The 16,642-nt window shown below is 36.6% G+C and overlaps 1 protein-coding gene across 1 annotated transcript in view; it reads right to left on the reverse strand.

The window, feature by feature from the left end:
• CFAP43 (cilia and flagella associated protein 43) overlaps positions 1-16,642 on the reverse strand; it is a 43,080-nt gene that overhangs the window by 15,316 nt on the left and 11,122 nt on the right. Inside the window, exons 6-22 of the mRNA XM_066555164.1 lie at positions 15,843-15,993; positions 14,374-14,436; positions 13,356-13,435; positions 12,517-12,648; positions 11,651-11,767; positions 10,475-10,555; positions 9,521-9,669; positions 8,367-8,470; positions 7,218-7,358; positions 6,191-6,360; positions 5,304-5,456; positions 4,703-4,830; positions 3,140-3,290; positions 2,432-2,500; positions 1,568-1,645; positions 1,007-1,132; positions 465-569 (exon numbers count right to left, since the gene is read on the reverse strand). Coding sequence (XP_066411261.1) covers positions 465-569; positions 1,007-1,132; positions 1,568-1,645; positions 2,432-2,500; positions 3,140-3,290; positions 4,703-4,830; positions 5,304-5,456; positions 6,191-6,360; positions 7,218-7,358; positions 8,367-8,470; positions 9,521-9,669; positions 10,475-10,555; positions 11,651-11,767; positions 12,517-12,648; positions 13,356-13,435; positions 14,374-14,436; positions 15,843-15,993 — 1,998 coding nt within the window. The remainder of the gene's footprint in view (positions 1-464; positions 570-1,006; positions 1,133-1,567; positions 1,646-2,431; positions 2,501-3,139; positions 3,291-4,702; positions 4,831-5,303; positions 5,457-6,190; positions 6,361-7,217; positions 7,359-8,366; positions 8,471-9,520; positions 9,670-10,474; positions 10,556-11,650; positions 11,768-12,516; positions 12,649-13,355; positions 13,436-14,373; positions 14,437-15,842; positions 15,994-16,642) is intronic.

Here is a 16,642-nt window from a genome sequence, read left to right on the forward strand (position 1 = left end):
CCATCTTCATTCACAGAATTAAACCAGAACTAGCTTGTTTGTTTTTTTTGTAAAATGACTTGGTCTTTCACTACCCTTGGGATAAATCAGTTTGACTCATCTGTCTCTATTTAAAATAGGCAAAATCAGGGGTAAATTTTGCCTTTGTGTTCTCTGTAGCCGAAGTCATATGGCCTGACAAAGAAAAATAGTATTTACTTCTCCTTTTAGCAATAATGTATAAATATATTGTCTGAGATCAAGGAATTAGAGTTCCCTCTTTGCTTATCAGGACTACTTTCCACTTTAGAAGGTAAAATCCATCAGGTTCAGACAAAATTAACAGAATAAAAGATTTCCCCAAGCCTTGGGAAGGAGTGAAGTTTTTCCCACACCATAAGCAAATCAGAAATGTGTTATTTTGTCTCTGTACCTTAAGGAATAAATAAACTACTGCAGAAAATGTCTTAGAAAGCAGAGGTTACCTTAACTGCACGTTCTTTTACACACATGTTATCCCAGCACTCAAATTTGATTAAATCCTGCAAATAGCAGTAGGATAAAATCTCCATCTCAATCTCCCTCCTCGCCTTTCAAGACAAAGAAGAGAAAATAACAAGATGTGGTGCAAAATAACAAAATATGGACAATTTGCACTGAGTTACTGAAAGAAGACTAACAAATGAAATGAATTATCAATATTTCATCATCTTAGACTTTCACTGCTATCTTCTCCAAAAACTACCTGCATAGTACTGAAGGCATCATTTTCTAGAAGAAAAGCATTCTAGAACTTAAGCAACAATCCCAAGGCCACAGTGTGAGATTTATAGTTTCTGGCATAAATCATATTCTAATTTGCCTTGTCTGCCTCAGCAGTTTCACCTGCTTACAAAAGTGACTTCAAATACTTTTCTGGTTTTCTGCTTCTCAGCAGTGAACAGCAACTTTGAGCTAATCTTCTGTTATTTAATAGCTTTTCTCCTTTCCACTGATAGTTTTAAAATGTTCCCCCATTCTGCCATACCCTGGCCACATCTTCTTCAGCCTCTGCTTGCACTTGTTCCTGTTCTTCTAAATCCAGGTTGAACTCCCAGTGCTCAAGTTTCTCAATGTCTGGCACCTGCTCATTTTCATGCATCATTTTCTGAATCTGTTTAAAAAGAAAAGAGGAATAAAAAGTAATTTGAATGTGAATACAGGAACTGCTATTTTTAACTTGATATCAGAGAAAATAATTACCTGCAGTTTTAACTGCCTTATGGGAAGAAACAGAATAAAAAGGAGAGGACAGTCTTTTTTATAATGGAAGGTTGTTAGACAGGCAGAAATTAGCTTGCTGAGGGGGCAGATAACTCAAGTGATGAGGCTGGCACAAAATATTCATTTGGAGCAAGGGAAAATGAGAAGCAGACAGTAGCTCCTGGCAGTTTCAGCACTGGTCCCTGAAGAAGCACATCTCTTTAATACCTGTCTGCTCAGAGTCTATGACAAAAATGTAACTGAGCACTAGAGCTCACAGCCATAAAGGAAGTGTTCTTGTAAACAAAACTGGGAAGCTGAGCCATTACCCTGGTAAGAAACTCACAGTTTCACGCAGCTTTCTAATTCCCATTTGCAGCTCTTCCTTCTGGTTAGCAAACCTCAGAGTCTCTTCTCTCATAACCTGACATACAACAAATGCGTTGTTGAAAGGCAAAAAAAAAAAAAAAAGGCAAGAGAAAAAGAAATCAGAAGTAATCTAAAGGAACATTATCTGTACAGAAAATAAAATGCCAGAGGGGTTAATAACTGAAACAGACACAACCCTAATTCAATAGGATGATCCTCAGAATTGCACAAGAGAAAACAGATTTTACAGCCAGGTCACATTGTAAACTGGTTGTACGGCAATAGCACTTCAAAAAAAGACAACACTAAAGAAAGATGTAATTACAACTGCAATGCTTACAGACACATTAAACTGCATAAAGCCTATTCCCAGAATTTTTTAATCCTTAGATTTTTCATTGTGGAAAATTTTCACTGTTTTCATTTTTCATCGAGTAACCTGCTTGGTTTCTGGTAACAATCTTCTTAACAACTTTTTGACATATGGTATAAAAAGTCTTTTAAGTTTCTAAAATAAGTGACTTTGTCAGGCTTTTTTCCCCCTTGTTTTTATTTGCCTTTTTTTTTTTTTTGGTATACTCCTTGTATAGAACTGTTCTTCTGGTCTTCAGAGCTCCTATTGTGCTAGGCACTTTCTCTGATGTGTTTATAACCTTGGCATTTGGCCTAGAATTTCTACAAGTCTGGATCACAATGGTTAAAGAAAGGGTCACATGTGAGAAAAGCTTTTGAAACTAGATGTGTTTACAGCAAATACTTTGGTACCCCAAGTGATTAGTGACCCTTGAAAACTCTGGCTTTGATTAATACTTTACATCTGATTAATGTTTTTTGAAAGTACCTTCTGTATTTTCTGGCCTATCCATGTCATGCCATCAGTATCTGTGACGTCTCCATCTTCTTCTGTCACCTGTGCATGAAAAGATTTCAGTGGTGCCTCCTGATGTTTATATTATGGATATAAACATCTAGCTCAGGTACTATAAGAGTGAGTGAAAGAAATATGGAAATGAAAGAAAAAGTGGACTCCCACTAGAAACACCACCACCCACCACCAAGTTAGAGGGTGCTACAATTTTGTTGCCTAACTAGTCCCCAGATCTGATCCTGCAAACTCTTGCTATTATGCACAGCCTTTTGACTGAAATGATTGACTGGACTCTGTAATCTCTGTAATCCCTATTTTGATTGGTTTCAATGAAAAACCATACAATTAGTAACACACAATGTATAGCAGTAACATCTTACTGGGAAGGACGTGTAACTTCACATGAGGAGAAACTGACTTTCACTGAGTTTTCTGTGGCTCAGGAAACCAAGTGAAACTCAAGATGTGAATGTCATCTTCACATAAATATCCTATTTCTTTGATAGTACTCTTTCACAAAGTACTATTTAGGCATATTCAGCCTATCCTCAAGGGTATTCTTCCATTTTAACAAAAGGATCAGTGTATTAAGGACAATTTTTATCATGTAAAATTTTAGGATAATGATCAAACTTTTTTCCCCCCCCATAAAAATAAAGAAAGCACTTGTAATTTCTTTACTGAAAGAGATTTTGATGTGGATTCTGGGTCAAAATTCCATTCTGCCATAGATTTTAAAACAGAGTTTTCAACTGAAGTAGACTTGTTCAGTATATCACGTAGAGATTGCCAGTAAAGAGCAGCTTTTTCAACTTCAGTTTTCTTTATCTCCCTGGTAAACAGAAAGGAAACTGATGTATTTTTTGTATATTATGAAAAAGGACAAAGTATTAAATATTCTTTATAACATAATTATAAACTTTTTAAAAAATGCATATTCAATATTTTTGTATTGTTTGAGTTCTAGAATTGCACAGAAATAAAAATTCTGAAAGATGGATTACTCATATTAGAAATATTGCTCTGACAGAGTCATCTTTATTAATCTACCTGAACACTTATTTTCCTGCAGGAAAGCTGTACTTTCAAGTGCCTCTTACTCCTAATGTCTGCTAAGAGCTCTCTACAGCCACAGTAGAATTTCCATTAAAGCTGTGATGTCTCCTTTTCGCTGAGTTAAAATAGTATCTCAGATTACATCCCTTACATGCCCAGAAAGCCCTTTCCAGAGCTGATGTGAGAATGATAAGAGGTATCAGGTTATGTTACTAAGTCCAAGTGCCAAGTCCTGCATTTGGCCACAATAACCCCCTGCAGTGTTACAGGCTGGGGATGGTGTGGCTGGACAGTGCCCAGGCAGAAAGGGACCAGGGGTGCTGGTTGACATGAACATGAGCCAGCAGTGTGCCCTGGTGGCCAGAAAAACCAATGGCATCCTGGCCTGGATCAGGAATAGTGTGGCCAGCAGGAGCAGGGAGGTCATTCTGCCCCTGTTCTCAGCCCTGGTGAGGCCACACCTTGAGTGCTGTGTCCAGCTCTGGCCCCTCAGTTTGGGAAGGACCTTGAGACACTCGAGCGCGCCCAGAGGAGGCGACAAGGCTGGAGAGGGGCTGGGAACACAAACCCTGTGAGGAACCACTGAGGGAGCTGGGGGGCCTCAGCCTGGAGAAAAGGAGACTCAGAGGTGACCTTATCACCCTCTACAACTCCCTGAAAGGTGGTTGTTAGCCAGGGATTGGTCTCTTTCCCCAGGCAGCAACTGATAGAACCAGAGGACACAGTCTCAAGCTGCACCAAGGGAAATATAGGTTGGATATTAGGAAAAAGTTTTTATGGAAAGAATGATAAAGTGCTGGAATGACCTGCCCAGGGAGGTGGTGGAGTCACCATCCCTGGATGTGTTGAAAAATGATTAGATGTGGCACTCAGTGCCATGGTTTAGGGCATGGGTTGGACTTGATGATCTTGAAGGTCTCTCCCAACCCACAGATTCTGTGATTCTGTAATAATTCTCAGAAGATATTCCTGTATGTTCTGCTGCAATCAGACCCAGAGTGTAAGACTTTTCCTGAGCTAGGGAGGTCAGGCTGACTCAAAAGATGAAAGGAATGATTTTATTGCTATCCAATTCTTCTCCTTACTTTGACACTAGGAAAAAGAAGTCTAGAATCACAAGCAGAGGCAAAAATTTATCAGGATACAAGAAAAGACACAATCAATATTAGTCTGCCACTTTATACATACTTCCACTTCAGACACACCAGGGCACAATCATTTTCACCGTTAACTAGGATGAAATTGCCATCCAGGGAGAATACCACGGATCTGATTCCCCCTCCTTGATATGAGTGACAATGGTTTTGAGCAACATCCTAGAGAAGTCATAGAAGCAGTATCAGCAAATATGTTTTTATAATGAATATGTCTTTAAAATATTTTTATTACTTAAATAATATTTAAATGTTTCTTTACTTTTAGATAAAATTCAATCCAAAATGGCAGTACAAAGTACATAAAATACTAAGGTTTTTAAGTTTAAAAGGTTTGACTACACATGGGACAAGTTTGTAGTATATTGATTTTGCAGGAGGTGAGAACAGTAGCAAAATTATCTATGCTAAAATTTACTGAAGAAGGAAGTAAGTGGTCTGTATGCTTTTTTTATGTATACACACTCATTATAAAAATAATTGTCTTGTATAATGCTATGCCAGTTCATTTTCAACATAAATTTTTCTCACACACCTTCTATTCAAGTGAGGAAAAGTTTACAGTTCAAGGAAGTAATTTTCACACTTTTGTCTAACATAAATCAAACAAAGCCTGTGCCCAGACGCCCACCTACCAGAGTAGAAGTATTGTAGATAAACAGAACACCATCCTTGGCTGCTGCTGCCAGCCACTGGCTGTTGGGTGATAAACAGAGCAAACCTGATCCAAACTGTTTGCTAGGAATCGTCTGCTCTGATGAAAATATTGTTGGACCTCCAAACGTAGCCTGCCAAACAAGCAGAAGGTTAGCAGCAGTTCAGATGATATCTATGCCAGTTTGAGAAAATTAATGACAGGTTTGTGGGTTACCACATGCAGTGCAGTTTAAACTGTTGTTGGATTACTGAGCTGAGGAAGTAGTGCCATTGCTGTGCTGCTGATTGCCTCTCATCTCTGCAAAAGGGTCTGGGTTCAGTACGTTCGAGCCTGAATTTCTTGGCTCAGAAAGGATGGGACATGTCTAGGAGGAATCTGACCTTAGAATTCACCTTTTTACCTTCCTAACTCATAAACTCTGGGAGACCTATGAGCTGCAGAGAGCTGCAGCTCTCAGCAGGCAGTGAGAGTGGCTTCCCAAAGCCCCCACTGCTTCCTTGTGAGGCTGGGCTGGGATTGCATTTGAGAGTCCTGGGCTGATGTTGGCTCAGTCCCTTCAAGAGCTGCATGTCATCAGAGCAGACTGCACAAACCCACAGCTCCAGCACAGAAGCCACTTTTAAGTGCCTGCAAGCTGTGTGGATTTTAAGAACCAAATAATAGACAAAGGACATTATTTTTGCCAGTTTTCTGAGCAAGTGGTAGGATACTGAAAGTTGATGAGTATGTATGGAGTAGGTATTTTGACCAGAGAGAAGATTTCTTTAAGATAATATCCTGCTATATTAATTTCATCAGCAGCCTTTGTTTTTATTTAGCTGGTATTTAACCACCACCCAAAATAATGCAACTTCAGAGAATTACCCCTTCAGAGAGGTGGTATTTACAGATGAGAGGTGCACAGGAGCAGTAGCCATACACAATGCTATTCTTCAGTCTGACTGCTGAGCTCAAAGGGTAATCCAGATCATATTGCTTCTTTTTCAGGTCACTAGCATTAAACATTCCTTGTTCATTCACATACTTATCATTATCTAAAAGATTGACAAAAGAAAGAGAGAGGAAGAAGAGGCATGATTACCATTAATACAGGTGCTTTGTCTATCATGTAGTTATGAAAATGATCCTCAGCAAGGAGTGAGCATGAGGTGAGTTTTTAGGGAAGTGACTGGAAATTAATTAATACTTAGATTTAACACCAGCTCAGTGAGTTGTGCTGGTGCAGGACACTGCAGTGAAGCAGAGCAATAGCTCTACTGGCTCTAAAGAAGTACTGGAAACAGTTTAACCACCATGATGTGACTATTTGCATGCACTAATTTACTTTGCTTCTTGAGTATTACGTCAACATAATTAGTGCTAATTAGTTTGCATGCAGGCTCATGTCACCACTGCCTTCATCTAGAACTTGTTTTAGGAATCTTTGCCATGAGGAACACACAGCCTGGGTGGTATTGGTTAAAGCACTGCAGTTCACATCTTCAAAAGGGCATTTTATTTGTTGAGAAAATTAATATATTTTATTAGTTAATAAAAGTTAGTAATATAAAGGTAATATATTTTATTAATTCCCTAATTTGAGCTTTAAAGGGACACCAGAAATTAAAACTGACAAGGCACCTGATATAAAACAGAAATGAAGACAATAACTGTAGCTCTTCAGCAGCTTTGAAAATAAAGCCCCATTTTATATATCTAAACACAGGTACAAAAATAAGTCCAAAATTAGTGAATATTTAAAGAAAATACTAACTTTGTTGAAAACTACAAAGCTACTGTTTGAAAGGTTTGTAAAATGTAAGGCCTTTTAAAAATTAAATGTAAATAACTTGAAAATCTGACACTAGCCTTAATTGCCCTAGAACATGTAAGTATCTATTTCAATTTTTACCTGTTATCATTTCTGAAGACAGATGAAAAATTTCCAGTCTTGCTTGTTGGACCTCTGCTACATTAAGAAGTACCATCACTTTAACTAAGTCATGCTTTAAGTCAGGAGTTACAGAAAGATGGAGCACTTCATCTTCCAGTACTGAAGCAGGTAAGGAACATCAATGGGAATTGTTACTGTGGCATGGTAACATTGTTTTTATTAAAATATCCTGTGACAAAAAATGAGACTCCTGAGAACACAGCTCAGGAGTGCTGCATGCACTCAACTCCCCTTGAGGCACTGGGTACTGGGAATCCCTAAACACCAGCACATCATTATTACATTAAATAGTCAAATCTAAATTTACCTCAAGCTTGAATTGTAGCAATTTTGAGGCTATCTGCTGATAACTGCCAGATAAAGAACAGGAAAACTCTCCTCTAACAAACCCTCAATGAGAATATAATCAGGCAAATTACATAAGTTATTAAGGAGATATAGTTCTGTTTGCTAAACCAATTAAAATGATAAAATAATGTTCTTTACACTTAAAATTATGGTGAAGATCTATACACACAGATATGATCTGTAAGAATAATGCTTTTGGAAAAATAAATTCACAATTTCCAATTTTTTTCTTGTGAGTTAAAATTCATCATATTTTATTCCTCACTATCAATCATCAAAGCTGACAATTTCAGCAGTTCCCATGTAAAAGATGGTAGAAATTTGGTCTGTGGTAGAAATTCGAAATAGGAGATTGCATACAATGATTATAACCTACAGTATTTTAGTCCAAATTCTCACAAAGTTCTTTAGTTCTTTGCCATCACAAATAATTTTATGCTGAAGCTGTGATCAGTTTGTCAGTTAGTCCATTCTTTTCCCTGTGAATTATACATACTCTGAAAGAAAGGTAATATTGGTACATTTGCTAACTAAAATTACAAAGGGGAAAACAAAAGCAAAAACCAAAACCCACAACCAAACCCTCCAAAACAAAAAACCCCAAAAAGAACTCTGGCCCTTAGAAAATAGGTGGGAAGAATATGTTTAGTCCTCCAAAAAAATAAATAGAAAGTGAATGGCTTAGGCTGAATTACAAGTATACTTTAAATGCATAAAATAGAGAAAAGAAAATGTAATTAATATTGTTATATGTATTACCTGTATATCCCAGAACCTGGAATAATTTTGATGGACGAGCATCTAGAATAAAGATGTGTCCTTCTGTAGCTCTTGCAATGAGGAACTGGCCAACCTGATCATAACTAGGTAAAAGCAAATCCAAGCAGAAATCAATTCAATACAGTCAATAAAAAGTGTCAAGTAATTTCACTCCCATAACTTGCCTGAATGCATTAGCATAAATTTCAGCTCCTGGGTTTACAGTTTAGGGTCAGATATAAAGCTCAGTACTATGAGTGCAGTTTCCAATTGAGTGAGAGGTCAATTTAAAGTTGATCATACTCCTCCACAGCAGTCTGCATTAACAACTTTGTTAAGTCAAAATTTCTTTTACATTCACTTTTTTGGAAATAAAACTATTACACAGATCTTGACATTATTTTGAAAAAAAAAACATTTTTGCATTGATTTAATTTTAAACAAGTTGCTTTCTGTATTTATTTTTAAATAAATAAATAAATAAAATTTTCTGTCTTAGGTAGTTGTGAAAAGGGATACATCTGGGTCTCAAATAAAAGGCAGATTTATATTAAAGTTTAAGAGTTCAAAATCCAAACTCCACTTTTGCAAAGTAGAGTAAAATACTCTCAGATTTTTCAATAATTGCTGGGGGGGGGCAGAGAAACCCAACCAACAAAAAACCCTACCCAAACACAAAAAGCCTTTTAGATAACTAGAGCTAATTACAAGAGGACTGGTAATCTCCAGAATTTGAAGTAAATGAGTAATTAGCAATGGTAACAAAAATCCACCATATAGAAAGAGATGACCAAAAGGCTTAAACTAAACTTCACAAAACCTTAAATCTGTATTCAGTGAGAAATAACCCTCTAAAGTGAGATACATGGAATTGTGCATAATTACTGCATATGGTGATTTTTCAGAAAGGATCTTATACATCAGTATCTTCTGTGTTTGGTTAAACCTTCTTAAAATACAGATTTATTACATTTCTCTCATATAAATCCTGCTACTGCCTCTTGCAAGCAGTGCAGAATATGCTGAAAATCGTAGAAGCTATTAAAATATTTTAATTTTTTATTTGTAGAATAAAAAAGTAAAATTTTTTTGTTCAACTAATATCATTACTCCAGGAATAAATTGACAATATCTCTACCCTACTACATACTTACTGCAAAGACAGCACTGGAAGTTTGGAAAGAAAAATTCTGTGAACAACCCGTGGAGCTTCAGCTTTGGTTACATCAAGGAAATAGATTTGACCTCTTTGAGTCCCTACAGCAACACTCTTGGAGGAGGGACTGCAAGCCATAGAAGTTGCCTAGTTGAGAAGTAGAAGATACTTAACAATTCAACATATTTTTATATATTATGCTATTTGCTAGCATGCAATTTCCTTTGCTATTTAAAAGTCCCTAAAATTTGAAGAAGAAACCACAAGTGGTTTATTTAAAAAACATGTTTTTAACAAAGAAAGTATTTAGAGACATAATGGAAATTTTATCTATGCTTTGTAGCTACACATCAAAACTTAATTCTTTTCTTTACAGAGAAAAAAACAACCATTATATCCACTCTCCAGATTTTAAGTGAAAGAAGTTTCATCTAAATAAAACAGTGAGTGCACTGTTGTGTGTATAGCTGTTATAGAAAGGGGTTTTTTTCTTTACTATGTCAGATTTCAGGGTCTGAATGCATCTTAAATCAGGACAAAGTATTAACAGTTTGAAATACTTTTATCAATTCAATTCTTAAAACCTGTTTTTCATTATCAGTCAAGGCATTTAGCTTTTATACTTTCAAAACTTTTCTGTTACTCATTAAAAAAAAAAGTAATACCATAAAAATTTAGATATTTTTACAAAGATGTGCTGAAAGATGCATCATGAGGACATTTGGCTGAAATGTTTCCTCTTTGAAGTCAAGATAAAAACATGACAGGATTAGCTCAAGGAAACATTCTGAAAGATAATCTATAAATCTCATTGATGGGTTGCTCAAAGACATTCATTACTGAGCTTTCCTCAGCATTGATTGATGCAAATCTGTGGAATATGATGCTATCAATTCTAAAATATAGAAAATTTTAAGTATCAGTCATGGTATAAGCTCCTGGTTACTTGTACCTCAGTACCAAGGTTTAGCTTGCTGAGGAAAGTTCCATCCTCCAAGGACCAAACTTGTACTTCACCTGAAATTGTTACAGACTGTTGAACAGAGAAAAACAGAGTCAGAAGAGGATGAAATAACCAAATAGTCTGGAAGTGACTAGTGATCTCCTACAGAATATAGATTCAAATAATCACTGAGCATGGCAGATTAAAGGTTACTTGGGATTATTTAGCTTTTCATTAAATCCAGGTGTTGCAAGGTACACCTTCTTTAGGAATACTTTCAATAACTTTTGTGCATTCCTGCAGCTTCTAGCAGAATGAGACAATTTAGGGCAAAATTTGTTACCTTGAATAATATTAGCACTCCTGCCATCCTGCCAGCAATAGAATAAACTGCTTCTAATTTTATTTGCAAAAGAAAGGCCTTGAGGAGAGGTCTCATTTTCTCACATGAAAAATGATGGGTATCAAAACAATTGAGTTCTTCCTATATCCAGGTAATTTTGTAATTCCATAATTACAAAGAGTAAGGCTTACAAGAAGTGAGGCTGGAGATCACTCAACCTTCACACTACTCATACACAGTCAGGTAAAATTTAGCATTCCCATGCTAATGGTGAAAAAAGAGATTTAGCCAGCTTAATAGACTACGACCCCAAGTTTTATAGGCTGGCTACCTGGAGAATTCATGGCCTGGAAATGAATTGGTGGCTAAGATATATGTTTGCAGGAGTAAAAGACAGTGAAAAGCAAGGAATTTTTAAGAATGGACAGGTGCATGAGTAAAAGCCTTCTTTGTCCCTGGACCCAGTACAGAGGTATCTGTCAGGATGTTCCAATTTGTGCAGAGGGCTGAAAAGATCAGTAGCAATTGTTGGACAACATCAGTTCTCTGAACTGAATCCATCTTTTGCTCAGCTATCTTCCTGAACAATCTAAGTCACACAAATCAGCATCAGAACCAATACAACATAAATTTTCCAACCTGAAATCCAGTATAAGAGTTCTGACCCTTTTATACACTATAGCTGAATGAATGCCATTTGCTTCCTTAATGAGAAGTTACACAACTGTGACAAATATCAGAACAATCTGATTTCTGCAAGGCTTTTCATTTTGTGCCTTGGCAACATATTGGTCACCTGAAAAGAGCTATTATTCTATATTACAAATAATACAATTACTTACCACACAGTAGTTGTTCCCTGGAGTAAGAAAATCAGCTGCCAGAAAAGAACTGCTGGGTGCATCCAAGAGTTTGACAGCTTCTCCACTATGGGCAGGTCTGTAACTATAGACTGTCCCCTGACAAATACACAGAAATAATCCATCACTGGCATATGAAACTCTTCATTAGAAGCTTTTGAAGACTTAAAAAAACCCTCCCATCTTTCTGAGCTTCACTCTTTGAACTTTTATATTTGACTCTAATCTGAGGTAAAATGTGCCCAGTAGGATTCATCTGAGTTTAGTGGATTATATTAATTTACACTGGCTAATGTTAGTTCCTTTTAGAGCACTCCAGCTAACCATATTTGCAAGAAGTTCTGTTTCTCAAACTTGCTTTCATAAAGTAATTTAAACACACCCAATTGCATGTTACTCAAGAAATCAATAAATATTCTATACCAACAGAAAACTTCATGTCTGTAGAGAGAACAACTCGACTGCAGAGTCACAGTAGGTCTGATACACCCAAGTCACACTTTTCTCCCTCTGCAGGCACACATCAAGCCTGGAATTCATGCCCAGTAGATCCATGGCTTGGACACATGAGAGACCCTGTACTCAACTGAACACACACAAGGGTTTCTGCTGGGAAATCCCAACATTAGGTACTTTACATTCCACCATCTGTAGGAGACAGTTGTTCTGTGTTTCATTAAAAGTATTTCCAATTTTCAGTAAAAACACAGAATGGACTATATTCACTTCTGATAAAATTTGTTGACTTGTGTGATTGCATTAAACATTTTGTACTAAGAGTATCAGCATATTCATATAGAATCCCAGGAATATCCCATTATGTAGTGCTGTTATCTCAAATGTTGTACCTGGTCAGTGACAAGCAGCAGACTGGTGTAATCAGGAGAAAACATGAGGCTGGATATGGGCTGTGAGATATCAGCACAGATTTTTATCTCATACTGCAGATCTTTGATGTGATAAAAGATTAAAATGCCCTCCTGTGCAGAAAAGTACAAATCCACATGAGGTCTATGTCAGTTACACTGTCTGGCAAACTAAACTGCAAGATCTTCAAAAAATCACTAGAGTAGCAGAGTTTAACTGCATCCCATCACCAATGGTGTCATTTGTCTTTAGTAGGTTTAAATAAAAAGCACTCTAAAATGAGATAATAAATCTATTGAACATAAAGGTGTTCTTTAATACAATTCTTAGTGACAGTCCATGTTTGATAACAACAGATTCTCTCATTAGATAATGCTTTTGATTTCATATTGTTGTTTTTGAGACAGTGTAAGAATTTGTCTCCCACTTGAGCAGGAATGTACAATGGCATTTTCAGATTGGGTTAGATATTGAGTAAGATTTTGCACAAAATAATTTGGCAATTCTATTGGCCATTTTCTCTCCTTTCCTATTTTGTCCATCTTTCTTTTCTGTTGCTCTACAATATTCTTAAATAAAACCAGGATTGTCCTCTTTTATTTCTTTATTTGAGTACAAAAATGTAATCCTTTCACACTCTGCTCATTTGTGTCAAGTCTTAACAAAGTAATATAGTCAACACCAGAGAGGAACTTTATGGTGCTGCAGCCCCTCACTTTTTCCTAACTCCTGTCTTTGCAGTGAACTCTGCAAACATACTCAACTTGAATGCAGATTTTCACACACTCAGAGTAAATCAAAAGCACAAAGGATGCCTTACATGTCCAGCTGCATACAGTCCCTCGTTACAAAATGCCATGGCAAGTAAAACTGGTTTTTGCAGATTGCTTGGTTTGCGACCTGAAAGCACAAAACCAACATAAAACATCAAATTTCATTTATTTCAACAATGTGTTGCAACTCCAAATCTGGGATCATTTACTATTTATTTGTGAGTAAAAGGATCACAGATTCATTTAGATTGTAAGGGATCCTAGAAGTCCTCTAGTCCAACCTCCTGCTCAGCACAGAGCCGATTTCAAACTCAGAACCAAGTTCAAAGTTGAATTATGTTGCCCAGACTCATATCAGGTAAGGTTTGAATATACCCAAAAATGGCAATTCCATATCTTCTCTGGGCAATTTGTCCTAATGTCTGACTACCTACACTATGAAAGTATTTATTTCCTAAAATGTACCCAGAATTCCTGTTGATGCAAACTGTGTTCTTTGGCTGTATCTTCTCTGTAACCTTTCATTGGATAGCTAAAGCAATAGTCAAATCCCTCATTTCCTTTTCTCCAGGCTGAACAAACAGTTTTCTCACACCACATTTGTATATAATGTAACAAGACTGTAACAGCCCTTGTGGAAATGTGCTGAACTTCATCCATTCTATCTTTTTTGTACTGTGGTGCCCAAAACAAAGTGTTGGAAACAAACCCCCTAAATCCTAACTCAGATAGATGATGAGTGATTAAAGTTCTACAGAAATGCTAAAACTAAGCAGTAGGGAATGTCTTCTAGCTCCACTTATTCCAATTTAAATTAGAATGAACACAATTTTTCCACTGTCGCTGTTTCTCCTGAGGCTTTTAATTTGGCTGTCTCTTAGCAGAAAAGCTGTTAATCTTTTGTCATGTAAACACACAGAAGATTGCCAACAATGTGTCTTGCAGAGGCCAGTGTGAGATGAGTTTTTCTAACCAGTGGCTTCCAGCTGCACTCATATATTACTACTCCCAGACATCAGCAGTGCTGCCTGAAAATCTATTAGCTTCATTTGAACATGGAAATACCTTTCTTTTTCTGCACTTCACTACGAGCATAGGACACCACATCTGCTATTTTCTGCATGAACTCTGCACAAAAGAAAACAATTTATAATGTCAACCTTGTTTGTAGATCAAAATTGCAAAACAAGTCAGTTGTATTCTACTCTATTCAACAAAAGGCCAGGTTCAGTATGCTTAATGAAAAATGTGCATTCTTCCTGAATATCTACCATTTCTGCCATCTATGCAATTGAGGAAGCACATTTCTGTTATTCAGTTTACAGCTGTAACAAGGAGATAACATGGACTTGGTGTGGAGAATGGCTCACATGCAGATTTATCTTCCTTCTAGTACCAAGTTATGGTATTCTTATTTCTAACAATGATTTAATTTTTTTATACACTTAAAAGAAAAATTCAGCCACTCTGAAAACAATGCCTAAGTGAAATGTTGTGGCTGCTTATGATTCTGTTTGCAGCACCATATCAGGAATTCAGCATGTGCTTAAAGCTGGCCATGTACTTAAGCATTCTGCTAAATAGATATAAATTGCAGTCTGTTTTAAATTAAGCAGAAACTTCAGTATAATATAAATACAAAGCATTTTGTTACACAGTTTTAGGACAGGACACAAAGATGAACACACAGGCCAAGAAAAGGCCCAAATAGCCAATATTCTTGTTGCCTTCTACTCAACTAACAAAACAGTTCTGGTCACACCTCAGGTTTTTATTTCTTGATGCTTTCCAACTCTTGATTTGCTAACTTTAAAAGTCTGATAGTTTTAAAAAGAGAAATAATGCTGGTTTGTTAGATTGTTTTAAAAGTAGCCTTCCATTTTGGTGTTAACTATCAAAAATGTAGTCAGGGTACTTGCTGCAGCTTAAAAAATCATGTGCTATACGTAAACAGAAGAAAATAAGATTACCAGGAGATGATCTATTACAACTAATTCAGTGTTTGTTAGGGAAACAGCTCTATGTTAGGGAAAAGTATATTCCAGCACTCCTCCTAGCCCTGACCAAAGTGTGAACTTCATGTGCACCATAGGACTGACACCTTCCATCCCATCAAAGGATGATGGGGTACAGATTGCCTAAGGAACAATTTTTGCTGGCTGTGTCTCAGCATCCTCCATTTAGGAGCCCTCTTAATGGGCACAGAAGGGTAGTGGCACTTAGCAGAGGAGACACCTCAGGATTCCTGGAAACACAGTTAATTTAATAAATTTTGATGTATTTACAGTTTTTTGGGGGTTTTTTGGGGTTTTTTAATGAAGAAAAATGAAAGTCAGTTATTGGCTGTTAAAAACACCCCACAGAATCTCAAAAGACATTCTCATATGTTTACTCTACTAATAAAAAAAGGCTTCTACAAAACAGCTTTATAATTTCTGTAAGGTACCCAATAGAAGAACAGAAGAAAGCACAAAAAGCTTTCACCTATGTACTTTCTTCCCTGCTTGAATGAAACACACTCAACTATTTCTTACCAGGTGGAGATTTTTGTTGAAGAACAGAAACACTGTATTGCTCAGCATCAATTGCCAAAACATATCCTTCTTTACAGCCCATGTATATTTCTGAGGCTGCAGTCCAGCAGTGGGCAGTAGGATGCACTGAAGTTTTAATACAATTTCTAGGCTTCAGCATGAAAATAAACAAGTTCAATCAACAATGGACAAATATCTGGACAAGCTGTTACATACATTTCAAGATAAGAAAAAAAAATCATTACCTCATAGAGTCTGACATCATGTTTAAATCAGCATTATTTTATTCAGTCATCCCTTCACTGAAGCCAGTAACTTGACAGAGAACATTCTCCACAAAAGTCTATGTCTGGAGACTGTGGTGGTGAACTCACTTCTCCCTCTAGACACTTGTTTAAATGATGAATTATATTTTCAATTAAAAACTATATATTTTTAAATTTGCATTTATCTGGATTTATTCTCCAGCAATTGCATCTGTTACAATTTTATCTCTAGCTTGGAAATCCCTCCAGTATCTTCCCTATGCTCACAAAGATACTGACCTACCATAACAAGGGCATTTCCCAAAGTTTTAATGATAGAATTATGATAAAATTCAATACACTGAGCCCCTAGAGGGTTCTTTAAATGTCAGAAGGGCACTAGAAGCCCCAATTTAAATGGTTACTTATTATGACCTCACCACAACAAATGCCTTTCAAACTGCTTTTTGGAATATTCTTCCACTTTATAGCCAAAATGTGAACATGTGGTTCTTGCATACCTGGCAGTACTAAAACACATTTTGTTTGAATAGC

This window comes from Molothrus aeneus, chromosome 8, assembly GCF_037042795.1.
Source record: "Molothrus aeneus isolate 106 chromosome 8, BPBGC_Maene_1.0, whole genome shotgun sequence".
In the NCBI taxonomy this organism is placed as follows: Eukaryota; Metazoa; Chordata; class Aves; order Passeriformes; family Icteridae; genus Molothrus; species Molothrus aeneus.